This window comes from Erinaceus europaeus, chromosome 20, assembly GCF_950295315.1.
Source record: "Erinaceus europaeus chromosome 20, mEriEur2.1, whole genome shotgun sequence".
NCBI lineage: Eukaryota > Metazoa > Chordata > Mammalia > Eulipotyphla > Erinaceidae > Erinaceus > Erinaceus europaeus.
The window spans coordinates 51809102-51825421 of record NC_080181.1 but is presented as its reverse complement, the minus strand read 5'-3'; the positions used below and the strand labels follow the sequence as shown (position 1 = coordinate 51825421).

The 16320-nt window shown below is 50.3% G+C and overlaps 1 protein-coding gene and 1 long non-coding RNA gene across 3 annotated transcripts in view; one reads left to right on the top strand and one right to left on the bottom strand.

Annotated features, from left to right (window-relative positions):
* ST8SIA2 (ST8 alpha-N-acetyl-neuraminide alpha-2,8-sialyltransferase 2) overlaps window positions 1-8024 on the top strand; it is a 57773-nt gene extending 49749 nt beyond the window's left edge. For both annotated transcript variants that reach the window (XM_060179357.1, XM_007517749.2), the window contains one exon: window positions 3855-8024. In XM_060179357.1, the coding sequence (XP_060035340.1) occupies window positions 3855-4140 (286 nt within the window). In that variant the 3' untranslated portion in view covers window positions 4141-8024. The remainder of the gene's footprint in view (window positions 1-3854) is intronic.
* On the bottom strand, window positions 7386-14320 carry LOC132534865 (uncharacterized). The gene is made up of 2 exons (XR_009546607.1): window positions 14126-14320; window positions 7386-8081 (listed from the first exon to the last, which is right to left on the bottom strand). It is a non-coding gene; the product is annotated as an uncharacterized LOC132534865 (long non-coding RNA).
* Window positions 14321-16320: the final 2000 nt, after the last annotated feature.

Below are 16320 nucleotides of genomic sequence, written 5' to 3'. Positions count from 1 at the left end.
AGAGAAGCCAGAGCACCACTCCTGAACCAGGAGCCTGAGGCAAGCAAGTGCTGTGCACTACCAGCTGAGCTAGTTCCCTGGCTACTTCCTGAATCCAGCCAGAAGGTTTAAGCCCCCAAGAGATGGCCTCACAGCATCTCAGCTGATAATCACAGAGATAATACCTGCCTGTGGGTAGCAGTCTCTCCTCCTGGGGGTGGGGGTGGGAGGGAGGGGAGGCTGTAGCAGGAGGAGCCCCTCAACTAATCAGCATCACGCTTTTGCTCCTTTCTTTTGAGAACATTCTGTCCTGAGTGCCAACAGCCATTCCCACCTGCAGGCCAGAAAGGTTCTGGCATGAGGTTGAGCTCGGTCACTTCTCCTGCCAGAGACCTGCAGAGGAGTCCAGGCCTCTATTTGCTTGGTTCCATTCATTTCAATAAATCTGTCAAGTGCTGTGCTGGGATCTGGAATTATATAGAAGCAGGGAGTCAGTCCACTTGATCACAGACTCAAATTGCAGGGGAGGAAAGAGACAAGTAGACAAATACTACAGCACAGTGTAGTATGTGCAGTGTTAAGGAAAGAAAGAAGACTGAACACACATCCATCTGGGGAGGCTTCCTGCAGAAAGTGGCCAGAAGCTTAGACCACAAGAAGGCGGCTCTGGAGGGGAAGCAGAGATAGTTCATCTTGTAGAGTGAGCAACTCAACAAACTGCAGGTCATGAGTTCAAATCCCAGCACTACTTGGGTTGCACCAGGGAGCTCTACTGGTGGTGGAGCAGTACTATGGTGTTCCTTTTTCTGTCTGTCTCTCTGTCTCCCTCAAAAAGGAAAACTGGACCTGGAAAACCGCTTGGAGATATCACGCATGCACAGTCCCTGATGTTGGGGGCCCAGGTAGTGGTACACCCAGTTGAGTATACACACACTGCTATGCACAGGGGTCCAGGTTTGAGCACCTGCAGGGGGCACTTCATAAGCAGTGAAGCAGGACTGCGGCAGTCTATATTTTTCTCTCCCTATTTCCCCCTCTCGTCTCAATTTCTCTCTGTCCTATCAAATAAAATAGAAAGAGGAAAAAAAAAAAAAAAAAGGTTGCTGAGAACAGTGGATTTATAGTGCTGGCATCGAGCCCCCCAGTGATAACCTTGGTGAAATAAAAAAGGGGAACGCTATTCCCAGGAGGCAGGTGTCTAGGAGGAAACCAGCACCTGCAGGTGGCACGGGGCTGGGCACGCTCCTGGGGGAAGGACTCTTCGGGCCCCATGGGAAGGAAGTGCTAGCTCAGCTGAGGTCCCACTGTCATCCTGTGCCCCAGGAGTCTCTGGGGCATGTTCAGTGACTTGGCCATATTGGAGGTTGGCCTGGCTTCCCTGAGTGAAGGCACCGGTATGGGTGAGCACAGTGGCCTGGGAACCAGAAACTGTCCTTGAGTGTGTGGAGGGTTTGACCAGCTCTGCACTGCAGCCCCACATTCTGAGCTAACACCCAGCTCTCCACTACCGCAAAACTGGACAGCCTACTCCTTAAGCAGAGCTCCCGTGGAGGGGACAGCCCTGGGCTGTGGAACTCCGGGATCAGGACTAAGGTCACTGAGGTAGATGACAGGAACCCAGCAGCCTGAGAGTCCTGCTCCCAGCTCTGTGGCAGATCTTGCAGAAAATGTCACCAGGTGTCCCTTGACGACCACCTGGGGGAGTTTCTTGCTCCTTAAGGAAAAAGCACTTTGAACTTCTTGGAGAAAGTCCTTTTGGTCCCTTCTTCAAATGGTGGCAGCCACATTCCTGCCATGTACTGAACCCAGGAATCCAGGAAGATGGGACGGACCAATATGTTTTTCATTTTCGATTTTGGCAATCCCTGATGATGATTGGTGTCCCCAAGCATAGAATGCAGCGCTTCATCATCTTGGCAATTGGGGTAACTGATTCGAAAAATAATTACTGCCTTCTCTGAAACTGCCTTGCCTCCTAATTAAAATCTTAAGCCTGGGATATTAAAGGTGCATTGTCAGTATAGCGGCCCGGCTGCACTCAGCTAACCTCGTTCAGGGAGGCAAAATTAATTAGTTTGTGTTGCAACGCCCAGCTATTAAGTGAAGGAAAGAAATAGCCTACTAGTCGGCAGCACACACAGTCTCTAAATTGGTCAGAGTGATGGAGGAGATGGAAAGGAAATCAGAGTGGTTTGTCCTGGTTACTCAGTCAGCTTCTCTTGCAAGCTGCTCCTTACTGCCTAGTGTCTCTGGCGGACAAAGCTGTGGTAGAGAGGAAGTCAGTGGTGCCTGCTGGCCATGGGGCCCTAGATTTATCACTGCCTTTCCCAGCAGGCTTGACACCTGGCACCTGATCCCAGAGCCCAGGTAGCTCGGTTCCATTCTCAGTGACTGCCTCCCCCCCACACCGTCTGCTTGTTTCCCTCTCTTCTATGTCTCCCCACTTCCAGCTCCACGAAGGCAAATATCTGCTGTGTGCAATGGAAGCCAGGCTCATCAGTCCAGGCCTGTACTGTGACACACACCCTGCAAACCCGAGCTCAGTGAGTTTATTTCTGATGTTTGCAGAGTGTCAGGCCAGCTGGCGGGGGATGCCTCCATTCATGATCCAGGGCAATTGGATTTCTCCCTCGGTGGTTGAAGTCATCTTTCCAGGAGCTTTGCAATTCCTGAGGGCAGGGGATGGGACATTTCCTTCCATCACCAGGTCTTGCGGGAGACAGAAGAGCACCTGTGGAGCACTACTCTGCACCGTGCCTTGGCTGCACCCCACACTAAACCCCCCACAAAGGAGTGCGGGATGTAGTCCCCGTATGGTTTCAAGTGGGGAAGGACCCACACAGCCAGCAGCATCAGCTCTACTGAACAGCATACCAGAAGGGGAGACAGAGCTGAATGGTGAACTCAGTTTGACCTGGAAGAAGACATGAGATGAGCTCAGTTGTAGGAGGGGGATGGATTCTGCAGGGGTGGGATGGCAGGAGCATCGGGGAGAGTGTGCAGCCTCAGGGCATCTAGGAGCAACTTGGCTGCTTTACCACTAGTCCACCTCCCCCCTTCCCCTTTCTGGACACAAATAGCACTGAAGGCCTCTAGGGAAATTTAAGGGAACAGAAAGGTGGCTCAGTGATTTGGGTTGGAGAGACCCTTGAAGTAGCATTCATTGTCTCAAATATTGCATCATTGACTAGAATTATATGGGTTGATAAGAATCTATAATCTCAGGTGGAGGAGATAGCATAATGATTATGCAAAGAGACTCTCATGCCTGAGGCTCCAAAGTTCCAGGTTCAAACCCCCACACAACCATATGCCGGAGCTAAACAGTGATCTGGAAAAAAAAAAAAAAGAAGAAGAAGAAGAAGCAGGAGAATCTATAATCTTGCAGTCTGGGTGGTGGGGGAGGAGGTTTCATGGTAGCTGGAACACTAGACTTGCAAGCATGAGCAACTGACCTGAGCTTGATGCCCGGCTCACATGGGCCACAGTGATGCTGATTCACTCTCCCCCCACCCATTTAAAATACATAAATTTTTATTAAAGAGAATCTATAACCTTGTCTGATTCAAAAGCAACCCACCTCCAAAAGAAAGAATTTATTGTTGACCTAGAATGTTTAGTTCTTTAGCACTATAGAGGGAACCACTTGGAAAAGGAAGAGGATGCTTGGACTCCTAGAAAAATCTCCCCTGCCATCATCACCACCACCATCCCTACCACCACCCCAGGAAGGGAAGTGGGACTTTGTTACTCAGTTGGTCGCTACAGCTCCTGATTTGGCAGGAGGCAGTTCTGGGCTGGAGAGTGTGTTCCCCTTTCTGAAAAGGATGACTGATAAGCTTATGTGTCTTTTCTGCTTTGTCGATTCCTTTCAGATACTGGCTGACCAACAAGGTCCACATCAAGCGCCCCACCACTGGCCTCCTGATGTACACCCTAGCCACTCGCTTCTGTAATCAGATCTACCTCTATGGCTTCTGGCCCTTCCCACTGGATCAGAACCAGAACCCTGTCAAATACCACTACTACGACAGTCTCAAGTATGGCTATACCTCCCAGGCCAGCCCCCACACCATGCCCTTGGAGTTCAAGGCCCTCAAGAGCCTGCACGAGCAGGGGGCTTTGAAAATGACCATGGGCAGGTGCGATGGGGCCACGTAAGAGGGCTCCTGGGGACTCAGTGGCTCACATTTCCTGCCGTCTACACCACAGGCAGATAGATGGGAGTCGGGATGGCACAAACTCTAGAAACAGCAGGCTAGTGGTTTTCTTTGTTCAAGTGTAAAACAGTGACCAGAATATATCTCTCTCTCTACCTGCATATATATATGGACCTGAGTATTTATAACTGTGTGGTGTTCACCTAGCATTAGGCAGAAAAGCCACAGGAAGAAGGTGTGGACAGCCCACCGGAATAGGATTGAGACTCTATCTTGGGAGGGAGTGTGGTAGGACTCGACATGAAGAGAAGCCAATCCCAGGATTTTGACACAGTACCCATTGGTGTGGAGGGTGCTTGGACTCGGGGGTGAATGGAGAGATGTCCCTAGCTTCTGAAGCCTGTGGATTCTGGGTAAACCAAGACCCTAGGAGACCAGTTAACCCAAGTCTACAAAAATGGCACCGTTCATGGAGAGTGGGAGTTTGGAGCGTTCCATGGGGCGGTGGAGCACTAGGCACCAAGGCCACCTCAGCTGAGGCCTTGCTCTGTGAACATGAGTGACCGGCTGAGTCAGCCAGAGCCAGCAGCACACCATGGACCAATCACCCTCAGGCTTAACAAGAACCACCCAGAATCTGGACCCAAAACAGTTGATAGGGAGGAGCCAGGTGTCCCAGGTCCTGTTTTGAGAAATCAGCACCTTTTTCTAATGTAAGTGACCTATGGCAGAACAAGGGAGAAGAGTGGCCAACCTAGCAGTCTGTAGGTGTGTGTTAAACCAGGCTGAATTGTTACAAGGTAAAAGGGACTCTGAGAATTCACCTCCCTCCTGCCCTGGTAGAATGTCACCCCAAGGACTGCACTGCCCCCTTCTGCCACCAGAGAAGCCACAGCAAAAGCTTGAAAGGGCACCATCAAAATAAATGCCAACCTTTAGAGAAACAGCTCTGATCGCCTTGTGGGCGCCTCCAGAGCCCCCGAATATGTGACCTGACAGAATGCTGGTCCCTGGAGTGCTACCTCCCTGTCACCACTCTCTGTTTGCTTTCTGCACCATATGCTCCGGGGGCCTTTGCAGCCCGACTGCTGGGTCCATGTCACTTTTTGTGTCACTCTGGCCAGCAACTGAGCTTCACAACGACGTTGAGGTTCCCAGCTCTGCGGGAGAGAGGTTCTGGCGTCCACCCCTACACCCTTCGTCCCTAGCCCCCACTGAGGCAGCAAGTTCAGGATTTTACAAAACCTGTTGTTCCCCTCTGAAGATTAATACTTAAAAAAAAAAAAAAAGACTCAAAACCAAACACAGTATATGAATACTGGGCAGACTGTCCCTTGGGACAGCTGGGCTCGGCCAGCTGCTCAGGAGTCACAGGCCACATCGGACATGCCGCTAGCCGACTCCATTTGCGAGACGTATTCCCTCGGCTGATAAATCACAGTGTTCTAAAGCATACTTGAAAGATAAGTAAAAAACCATTATCCAGAAGGTGAAGGGAGTTAAGGAAAGTAATCAAGATCTGCTATGAGACCGGACATAATTAATCAAAGGCGACAGAGAACAAGATATTTCCCCCAAATTAATGGCTTCCAGGAAGCAAGCAGAGGTGGTGGGGACACTGGTGACCCAATATCCAGACATTTCAGCCACAGATTCTGTCAACAATGCAACATGGCTGTGTTTCTGTCCTTGCTACTGGTTTGGTGGTTGCTGGAAGCCTAAGATGGGGGTTTGCATCATAAAAGGAGTGTGTGAAAAAGCAGCCTCTGTGGGAGCTAAATGGTTTGGACTCACTCCTCCAGGAAAAGAAAGAAGTGGAAAAGGAGCACAGTCTTCCCTTATACTCCTCTCCCTTCCAGGCTCTCCAAGGCAATTGGGAGACATTTGATTTTTGAAGCTTGTCGCTTGGCACCCAGGTGTATAGGCAGGATGACCTTGCAGTTTGGAATGTTCCAGAGTGGGGTGGGGGCATGTCAGGTCCTGGAGTTGGCCCTGCTCTTGTCTACACTCTTCCCAGCAGGGCGGTAAAGGGTCAGGGCTCTTAGGAAATTGTGGCTTTTTCTTTTTTCTTTTTTCTTTTTTTTGGCAGGGGGTGTTTGTTTTCATTAGAGAACTGCCTTATGGTGGTGCTGGGGATTGACTCTGAGACCTTGGAGCCTCAGACATGAAAGTCTTTTGCATATCTACTCTGCTATCTCCCTGGCCTGATCACGGTTTCCCTGATATGCATGGGAGGGAGGGGCGTTGGTCAGGAGGGGTCCATCCTTGGAGCTGAGTTCAGTGAGATCCATCTCTAGGCAGCAGCCAGCACAGGTCAGCTGCTGGAGGGTTCAGGATACCGGCCAGTGCTGCTCTAGCCTGACCCCTACCTAATAAGAACCGCAGCCACAGGCTTCCCAGGAGTGATGACAGCCAGCCCCCCTCAGATGCTCCACCAAGCCCATCAGGCCTCCTCCATTTGTCTCCAGCCCCCAGGTGGCCTCCTTGGATGAGGAGCTGGAACCTGTGAAATAAGGCCTCTCCTCAAAACCTTCTGATCTCCCTCCTTCCTCCCAGTTCTGGGAGATGATGCCAGCAGCATCTCCCCACTTGTCCTCAGCATCCCGGTGCCAGCTCCATCTCCTCTGCCCACTGGTACCCACTCACTCCCTCACCCTGCTCCTGCATTCTCCTACCTCCATTTATGCCCACATCTGAGATGTGTGGCCTTTGCCCCCCACCCTGGGTCCAGCTGCCCAGTGGTCTCCACACAGCTGCATGCAAGGCCCCTTCTCAGCACCAGGCTCTCCACCATCCCTGGCTCCACAGCACCCCCTCCTGGTCACTCCCTGCCCCTTGTGCCCCCAAGATGCTGTGTTCTCATGGTTTTTCTCCTCCCTTCCAATGCCGCATCCTGCTTTATTTATGTATTTATTTATTATTTATGTATTTAATTTATTTATTGACATCTTGATCTCAAGAGGCACTAGGATAACACTGACCTAGATTTCCCTTTCTGCTTTTTACCCCCCAGCATGCACCCCCACACCTCCCAGATGATCAAGCTCCATTAACACATTGCCCCTTGGACACATTCCACCCCACCCTCAACTGCTCCAGCATCAGATAAACTCATCGCACCTTAAGCCGAGTCAGCATCCTGTCTCTCTTCCCCTCCCTTCTCTGCTCAAAGACTCATGATGTTCCCAACCACCCATTTCTGAGACACTACAGTCATCTCAGAGTCTCCCCCACCCATGCCCCTGCTGGTGCTCCCCATCAGTCCCCCACCCCTGCCAGCTCTGCTTGTCACCTGGGCAATGTGCAGTCTTTTCCCACGTTCCCCTGCATGCTTGTCTATCCTCCACTCCACCCTCAACCTGCAAGCTCATTTTCACCTCCAGCCATTCACAAACCCTTAAATGACCCCCTGGCCCACAAAATAACACACAGGCCCTAATTCTGACATTGCAGACCCAGTGAAACTTCATACTTCCTGTGTCCCCCACCCTGCTGTCCACCTAGAAGTGATTTACTTCCTGCATGGAAAGGCACCCCGTCTTCCCGTCTCTGTGCCTTTGTTCTTGCTGTCCTCCCCTGGAATGCTCTCTCCTGTTTCCTGCGAGACCCACACAGAAGCCACATCTTTCATGCAGCCCTCTCTGATTTGCCAACCACTGGGGTCTCTCCTCTGCTAAACCACCATAGCACTTTATTTGTACCTTTCTCATGGCACTTACCATGCTCTGCCTTGTATTATAGTTGCCGTGCACCTGTCCTCTGGCTGTCCTTAGTCTGTAAGCTCGCCAAGGGCAGGGACTGTGTTTTATTCATCGTGTCCATCCCAGCACCAAGGCTAGTGCATAGCACACAGCAGGTGCTCAATAAATGTTTGTTGGATCCAGACTGCAGTGCCTATTGAGGGCTGGGGTGAAGCCACAGTGTCACTTGCACCTCTGTTACCTGGTTTGGATAGACACACAAATCATTACCTGCTTTGCATGGGTTGAAACTGACATAAAGCGACAGGACATCCTGGCAGAATTTGCCCCTGTCTTCTCACCTGCACACTGTAGACTTCTCTACTCTTCCTTCCAGTTGGGGATCTGGAAGCTGGGCACTCACCCATAGCAGAGGCCTGGTTGCCAGGGATCCAGTCTGAACTCCCCAGAGTAAAGGCAGTGTGAACCCAAGCTCAATGCCAATCAGCACAGCCAATGCTCTCTTTCCTTTTGGGAGAGGCCAAAGGCTGTTCCAGTCTGGCCAGGCAGGGAGGAGCTGCAGGACCTCACAATCATTCCACTGCTATTGTTTTGGGTGTACGAAGTTGTCCAGATGGCAGAGAGACCAACCGATCCAAGAGGGGACTAGCTGATACATCTCTGCACGCCTAACAAAGGCCGTGCTTCCAGGACCAATGGGGCAGGGGCATCTGCTGAGGTCTGTGAGCAGGGGTGACAGAGGAGAGCATCTCCCTGCCCACCATTTCCTTAATGGCCACGCTTGATGACACTGATAGCCTCAAGTGACTGCGTCCTCACCTTCTGTGCCCCCTCTCAGGTTCTTCCTCTCAGCACCACCAATGGCAGGCAGCCCAGAGTGCCTGAGCCTCTCTTGGCACCTGGGCCCTTTGCTGGGACCACGGGGTGAGCTGGCAGGAAATGGGGAGGGGAAGTGCCTGGTAGCATCCCTTGGGGAGGCAAAGCACCAGGGACTCAGTTCCTGTGGTGGCCCAGAGCACAGAGAGGTTTCCATGGCTACTACAGGGCAACAGTGTAGTCACCTTGGCTTCTCCATGAGGGAAGGACTTTCCAGTCCAATTTTTAGTTCAGGTAGACCACTCCCACAGGTGGTACTGAGTCAGTTCTGGATCCGCCAGCTCTTCTGGAACCTCCTTGTAGCCTAACAGAACCAGGCAACCAGGATCCTAAATACCCCTTTGGACTTTCTCCATCCTCCTGTCACTTAGCTAACATATTCTCCAGTTAGAAACTGAAAAATGGAGTTGAGTTCAAAACATATGTCCACAGAAACCCCAAAGTTTTTTACGTCACAATTTCCAAATATGAAAAACCTCTTCCGGGGCCTAGAAGATAGTTCAGTCTGTTAGAGCATAGGACTTGCCTGTCTGAGGCCCCAGGATCAATCCCCAACATCACCCAATGCCAGTGCTCTGGTCTTGGTCAGTCTCTATCCCCCTCTCCCTCCCTCACTCGCTCCCTTACTCCCTTCTTCTCTCTCAAGAGTCTTTTTTTTTTCATTTTTTAATTTGTATTTATTTTTGCTTGATAGGACAAAGAGAAATTCAAAGCAATGTTGGAGACAGACAGGGAAAGAAAGGGAGCCACCTGTAGCCCTGATTCACTGCTTGTGAAGCCTCCCTCCCCCTGCACTATTCAGCTCTGGATTCTGGTGGTGCCAGGAACTGAATGAACTTAAGATCTCCTAGTCTCAGACATGAAAGTCTTTTTTTTTTCTTCCAGAGTTATTGCTGGGGCTCGGTGCCTCCACTATGAATCTGCTGCTCCTGTGGCCATTTTTTGGGTAGAACAGACAGAAATAGAGAGGGGAGGGGTAGATAGAGAGGGAGAGAGAAGGAAAAACACCTGCAGACCTGCTTCACTGCTTGTGAAGCAACCCCCCTGAAGGTGGGGAGACGGGCTCAAACTGGGATCCTTGCCATGGGTTCTTGTGCATCATACTATGTACACTTAACTTGGTGGGCCACTGCCCAGCCCCATACATGAAAAGTCTTTTCCATAACCATTATGCTACCTCCACAGCTTAAAAATATTTTTTTAAAAGAAGTTTTTCCAAAGCTGAACCATCCCCCTGTGAGCAGCCAGTTTGGGGTAGGGGAGTGCAGGCCCTGGGGCCCAGGTGGGAGGAGGAAGGGGGGCTGACAGCAGGACCAAGCACAGCCATAAGTCCACAGGGGTGGTCTGCAGAGCCCCACCTACCATTTCCTACTTGCAGTGAGCCTGTCATGAAGACACAGTGGACAGTCAGCACAGGGATGATGGACCATCCGAGTTTAGCATTTAATGGTAACTGAGTGTTGAGAAGGCCACTGGGGCAGCGTGTAGGTAGCTCTCTGGGCTGCAGGCAAGCCTGCATGCAGCTTCCCATTCCAGGGGTGGGGTGGTGAGACTGCAGCTCCCTGTCCACTGTGTCCAACAGCACCCCAGGAGCTCTGGGACAGGCACCAGATGACCCAGAAACCTGTCACTCAGGAGCCCAGGGGACACAGATGAGGCCACTGGACTAGGCCAGTCTGCTTCTCCTCAGAGCTATTATGACAAAGTAAATCAGGGTCCTGAGAGAGGAGGAGACAAGGAGGGGACATGGGGAGGTCAGCTCCATGTAGCAGATGAGCCACATGCTCATTTGATTCTACTCATCCAATCAGTCCACCTAATTCTCAATGACTCTTCTTGGTGCTTGGAAGAAAAGTCCAAATGTGTCACCCTGGCACCAGGTCTGGAAAACTCCTGTTTGGCTTTCTGCCTTCCAGTCACAGAGAGAGACAGAGAAAGAGAACAGAGCACTGCCCTGCTCTGGCTAGTGGTGGTGATGAGAATGAAACCTGGGACCTTCTATATGCAAGTCCTGTGCTCTACCAACTGTGCTGACCCCCACCCTCCCAGTCCACCTTGCTCTCACAGCAGGGCTGAGAGAGACCTAGGACAGCTAGCACCTGGGCAGCAAAGTCATTGTCCATGTCAGCTGCTGACTGGACAAGAGCCCAAGTATCTCTATGGTCACAGATTGGTCAGGACCCTGGGTTGTTCACAATTCCTCCCAGGCCCTCTTGGACTCCAAGCAGGACCCCATACTGAAAGCTTCGTGTTGGCTGAGCCTGGAAAAGTGGTGGATTGTCCTCCTCCTTGTTTTTCATCCATGGTCCAGTTCTTTTTTTTCCTTTTTTTTTTTTTTTTTTTTTTTTCCCTTTTTAACAGGAGCACTGCTCAGCTCTGGCTTATGGTGGTGTGGAGGACTGAACCCGTGACTTAAGAGCCTCAGGCATAAAAGTCTGTTTGCATAACCATTATGCTTTCTACCCTGCCCTTTTCCTCTCATTTTATTGAGAAACAATTGACAGCCATCGGTGTAAATCTGAAGCATACGGCATGCTTGATGGGCATAGATTGGTCCACAAGGGGCTCATCACCATCACCGTCTCATATAGATTCAGTAAAAGGGAAGGCAGCAGATTGGCACACACTGTGAAGTGACAGCACACAGATTAATACACACCATCTTAGATAGATACTCTGAGAAGAAAGGAAGCAGGGGTTGCTTCTTCTCTTTGCGATGAGAACTCTGAAGATTTAGTCTTGGGCTAGCAAAATAGCACACCCGGATAGTGCGCCTGCTCTGTCACGTGCAGGACCCAGGTTTCAGCCTGGGTGCCTCACTGCAGTGGAGGAAACTTTGGTCCTGTGGTATCTTTCTCTCTCCCTCTGTATCTCTCTCTCTCTCTCTGTATCTGAAATTGTTAACCTAAAAGGTGAAGCCCTGAAGATAGCAAAAATTATTGTTAATTATTATTATGATTATGATAATGATGATGATGTCTCTTATTTTTACTGTGAGAGAAAGAGAAACTAGAGCACCACTCCGCCATTTGTGTTCTATTTGATTTTGTCTTTCCTGCCTATCTGATGTGGTGCCAGGAATAGAACCTGGGTGCTCTACCCACTGAGCTGCTTCCCCGCCCAAGATTTGGTCTCCAAAGCATGTTCCCACATATCACAGGGCAGTGACAGCTCATGTCATGTCACAGACAGTCTTACCCCAGAGCAGGGGTTCTGTGTGGCTCTCCTGAGTTTACATCGCAAGTGTGGGTGTGAAAGCACTAAGAGGACTAGGGGAGGCTGCACAGAGCCCTCAGAGGACTGGGAGCAGGAGGGGTTGCCTTGAAGAGTAAGTAGGAGATCCAGGGGGAGGGGGTGACAAGGACAAAAAGAATGCTAACTCAATACTTCTCATGGACCAACATCCAGGCACGTGTGTGTGTGTGTGTGTGTGTGTGTGTGTGTGTGTGTGTGTGTGTGTGGCGGGGGGTGGGGGGATTTCCTCTGTTACTCCATCTCATAGATAAGGAAAGAAGTAGACTGGTTTTCCCAAGGCCCCAAAGCTAGGAAGCAGGACAGGGAGATGGCTCAGTGGGTAGAACCACATGGGTGTATCTCTTTCTCTCTGTCTTACTAGATTTGTAGGAAACTTGTCTTAGACTAAGTGGAAAGCTCAGAAACACAGTCATATTGTTTATATCCTTGTTTGTAAGGAACAAATTTAAGAGAAATCTAACCTAGTATTGGTTTTCCAACATGAAGCTAAAACAGAGTTTAGGAAGTTCCTTGTTTCTTGAGTATACAGAATAAGGAACCCAGGCCAGGGAGTCTGCTCAGCATTATCGCACATGAGTAAGTCTCTCAACTCAAATACATTTAAGAAGTTAAGAAGTGGTTGAGCTAGAATTTGAACCCACATCCTCAGGTTCTAAAATAGTGCTGGGCCACCAATCCTGTAAGCTAAGGTGGTCCCCCTGGGTCTTGAGGCACTCTGATGGAGATGAAGCCTTGGGACCCACCTTAAATTACATGACAGTTGACCCAGCCAGGTCCCACAGGGGCTGTTCCCACACTGATCTCTGTGCATGTACATACAACTCTGTCACCCCACTCCAGATCATTAGTGCAGCCATGGTAACAGCTCTGGCTACACAGCCTCAGGCCCTGTGGATACAGCTGTTGCCTTTTGAACTTGGCGGTGAAGCTGCACCTCTGTCTACAGACACCAAGCTGCTTGGCCCTGAGGCTGGGATGAGATGGGGGCAGGGAGGGGGGAGGTGGCCAGACTTCCTGCTGCTAGAAAAATGGGACGTGCCCTTTGGCAGAACCAGTCTGGAAAAGTGGCTGGAGCCAGCACTGCAGAGGACCAAAGCTGAGGGAATAAGCTACTCTCCAGTGAAACCTGCCAGATATCACCAGCTGTCCTCATAGGACCCTGCCTAGAAATGAGACGCAGTCACCAGGTTGAGTCACAGCAGATGCACAGCCTCCAGCCTTCCTTGACAGCTGGGGGCCTTGCTAGACCCGGGGCTTGAACTTCAGTCTCCCAATTGTCTTCTTGCTGGCAGATAAAAAAGAGGACCCTGCCTGGCTCAGACCTCTTGTGACAAGACCATCTAAAGTCCTGGCAGTAGATTATGAGTATCCAGGGCCTGACATACAATTGGGGCCCAATAATGAACAAATGGCTGCTGTATAAGTAAAAGAATGGTACTTCCCATTTTCTGAAACTCTCTCTCTGGTTACTTGGTGAGCAGAGGGGCCATGGTCTCCACAACACCCACATTTCCCTGCCTCCCTTCCCATAGCTGCTCATTGGGAGTTGGGGCCTGGGAAAGAGGGGTTCAGCATATAGGTCTGAGTGTGAAGAGCCCCTGTCACCACAGCATCTGGGAATGGGGCTACTGAGGATGTTGGCACCCTCTGCCCACCTTGGTCAACTGTGTTCCTGGACCACCCCACTGTGGCTCCTTGCTCCCTTTCCTCCTCATCACCCTTCTCTCACCCCTCAGGGCCTCTACTATACAGGGCCAGCTCTCTGGGTCCACTTAACACTTCTGATTCTACCTACATCAGTCAGACAGAGTCCACCTACATCTACAGACAGCAGGATACCTTCACAAACCCCCAGCTCATCTGGAATAAGAGACCACCTGACTGACTTTACCCATCGACAGAAAGACTTAAGAGTCAGGGGCATCTTGTTTCTAGATACCTTAGCCCATCTCCTGTGGTCTGGAAGGAAACTCAGTGCTAAACAGAAGACTCATCCAGCCCAGCGACCTCAGACAGTTCTGATTGTCCCAGGTGAGAGGGCCTGTCTTCCGGGAGCCATCAGCTCCCCTCATACCCTGAGCCCTGGAGGTGCCTGGCCTTCAGGTGCAGCATGTTAGCTGGGAGATAGCTTACCCAATATAGCAAGCACCTTACCATGTTTGAGGCCTTGGGTTCAAGTGCTGGCATCACTTCAGAGCATCCTCACAGCACAGGGCAATTCTATGGATGGTGGAGTGATGTTGTGGTGTCTCTCCTCTCACCTCTCTCTCTTTTCTCTCTAAAAAAAAGGGAGAAAGAAATAGACCCCTGGGGGGCAGGCGGTAACACAGCGGGTTAAGCACACATGGCGCAAAGCTCAAAGACTGGTGTATGGATCCTAGTTTGAGCCCTGGCTCCCCACCTGCAGGGGGTCGTTTCACAAGCGGTAAGGCAGGTCTGTAGGTGTCTATCTTTCTCTCCCCCTCTCTGTCTTCCCCTCCCCTCTCGATTTCTCTGTTCTAGCCAACAACAATGATAGCAGTAACAACAATAATAAAAGCAACAACAATCAACACAAGGGAAAAAAAACAGCCTCCAGGAGCAGTGGATTCATAGTGCAGGCACTGAGCCTGCAGGTTATTTTTAACCCTAGAGGCAAAAAATTAAAAAGAAAGAAATGGGCCCTTGAGACCACGTAGCAGTACATGCACTCAAGACCCTACATTCCTTCCTAGGTGCTGCATGAAAATAAAGCAGACATAGCATCTCCTCTGCCGTGTCCTCCCCTAGCCCACATCCTCTTCCGTCAGACCCAGCACACGGGGTGGACCCCAGAGTGACTGGCCCCTGACTTATCTCAGGATCTCCTCGAAGTACTCACCCCTGGGAGGCCCAAGTGCACCGAGACCAGAGGTTCCTGGTCAGCATTCCCAGGCATTGCACCCTGCGGTCTAGGGCTAGTACAGGAGGGAACACAAGCTGGAAGCTTGGGTGGGAGAAGTTGTCTGCCCTTCGGGGTTGTTGTTTGGTTTTTAGTGTCTGGGAGTAAACCCAGGGCCTCAAGCCTGTGAAGCATGCACTCTCCCACTGAGTACCCCCTCAATCAGGAGGAGCCGCCTACCTGGGCGGCTGAACTGGTTTCCCTCCCTGACTCTGGGGATCCGGCAGCACACCACCAGAGATGCATCCCCATAGCCAATGAAGTCCCTCTTCACAGTCCCTCTCATGTCTGTGTAGATTCTGCCATGAAGACTAAGACAGACTCTGAGTAAAAAGGGGGCATGATCTTTTTGAAAACCCACATGGAGGGAAGATGGAGAGAGGGGTAGAAAGAAGGCTCCCTCCCTGTTGATGAGGGAGGGGTGGGCTGAAGGCAGACAAGGCTTCGTGCTTCTCAGATAAGGTCAATGTTGTGGAATAACGAACTCTAAGAGCACCATTTGAAAGGGGTCAGGGGTGCAGTCCACATTCATTTAGAAGGGATCAGGAGGTCTGTCCAGTAAAACATTAAAGAGTCATCTTTCATTGAGATGATAGGTTTCTTCCTGTCCCCACAGGTTATGTGGGTGAAGCTCTCTCTGTTATAGAGTACATCTCTTTACTTCAATCATCTTTACCCACCCACAGTCTCGAATGCATCTGAACTAGGAAGATTCTTCCTGTGTTCAGGTTACATTCTTTCCTGTTTAATGTAATCTGCCTGAGATCACTCTTCTGTCAGAGATTCCTTGTCTAGTAGTAGGGAACAAGAAGTCACTTTGAAATCTCAGCTTCTTGGTGGGAGGTGAGATAACACAATGGTTATGCAAAAAGGGTTTCATGCCTGAGGCACCAAAGACCTAGGTTTAATCCACCACACCACCAAAAACCAGAGCTGAGCAGTGCTCTGGTAAGTCAAACAAAAGCAAGCAAGCAAACAAAAAAACACCTCAGCTTCTTATCCAGATTTCATCAAGGTCCCATCACTTCTTCCTGAAGGTCTCTGTTTAAGTCTGAGCATTTGCCTGCTTCTCATACCAATCCCAGTAGTTGCAATTCAAACCCCCAAAGTCTAGCTTCAAGATTTGCAAATTTCTTCTTTCATAGTAAGGAAGCAGAAGTCCCCATTCCCACCAGCTTTCCCATAATTTTTAAATGTGGTAATGTTTCTCTTTGTTTTTTCTTTTAAGATAGATTTATTTACTGTGAGAGACCACAGTTCAGTTCTGGCATTTACAATGTCAGGGACTGAACCCAAGTCCTCATGCCTGCTAAGAATATAGTCTATACACTGAGACACTCCCCCAGCTATGTTTTCTGTATGTGTAAGACTCAGATAAGCCAGTAAAACTCATACAAGAGAGAAGAATCTCTCCAAGTCAGGAAAGAAC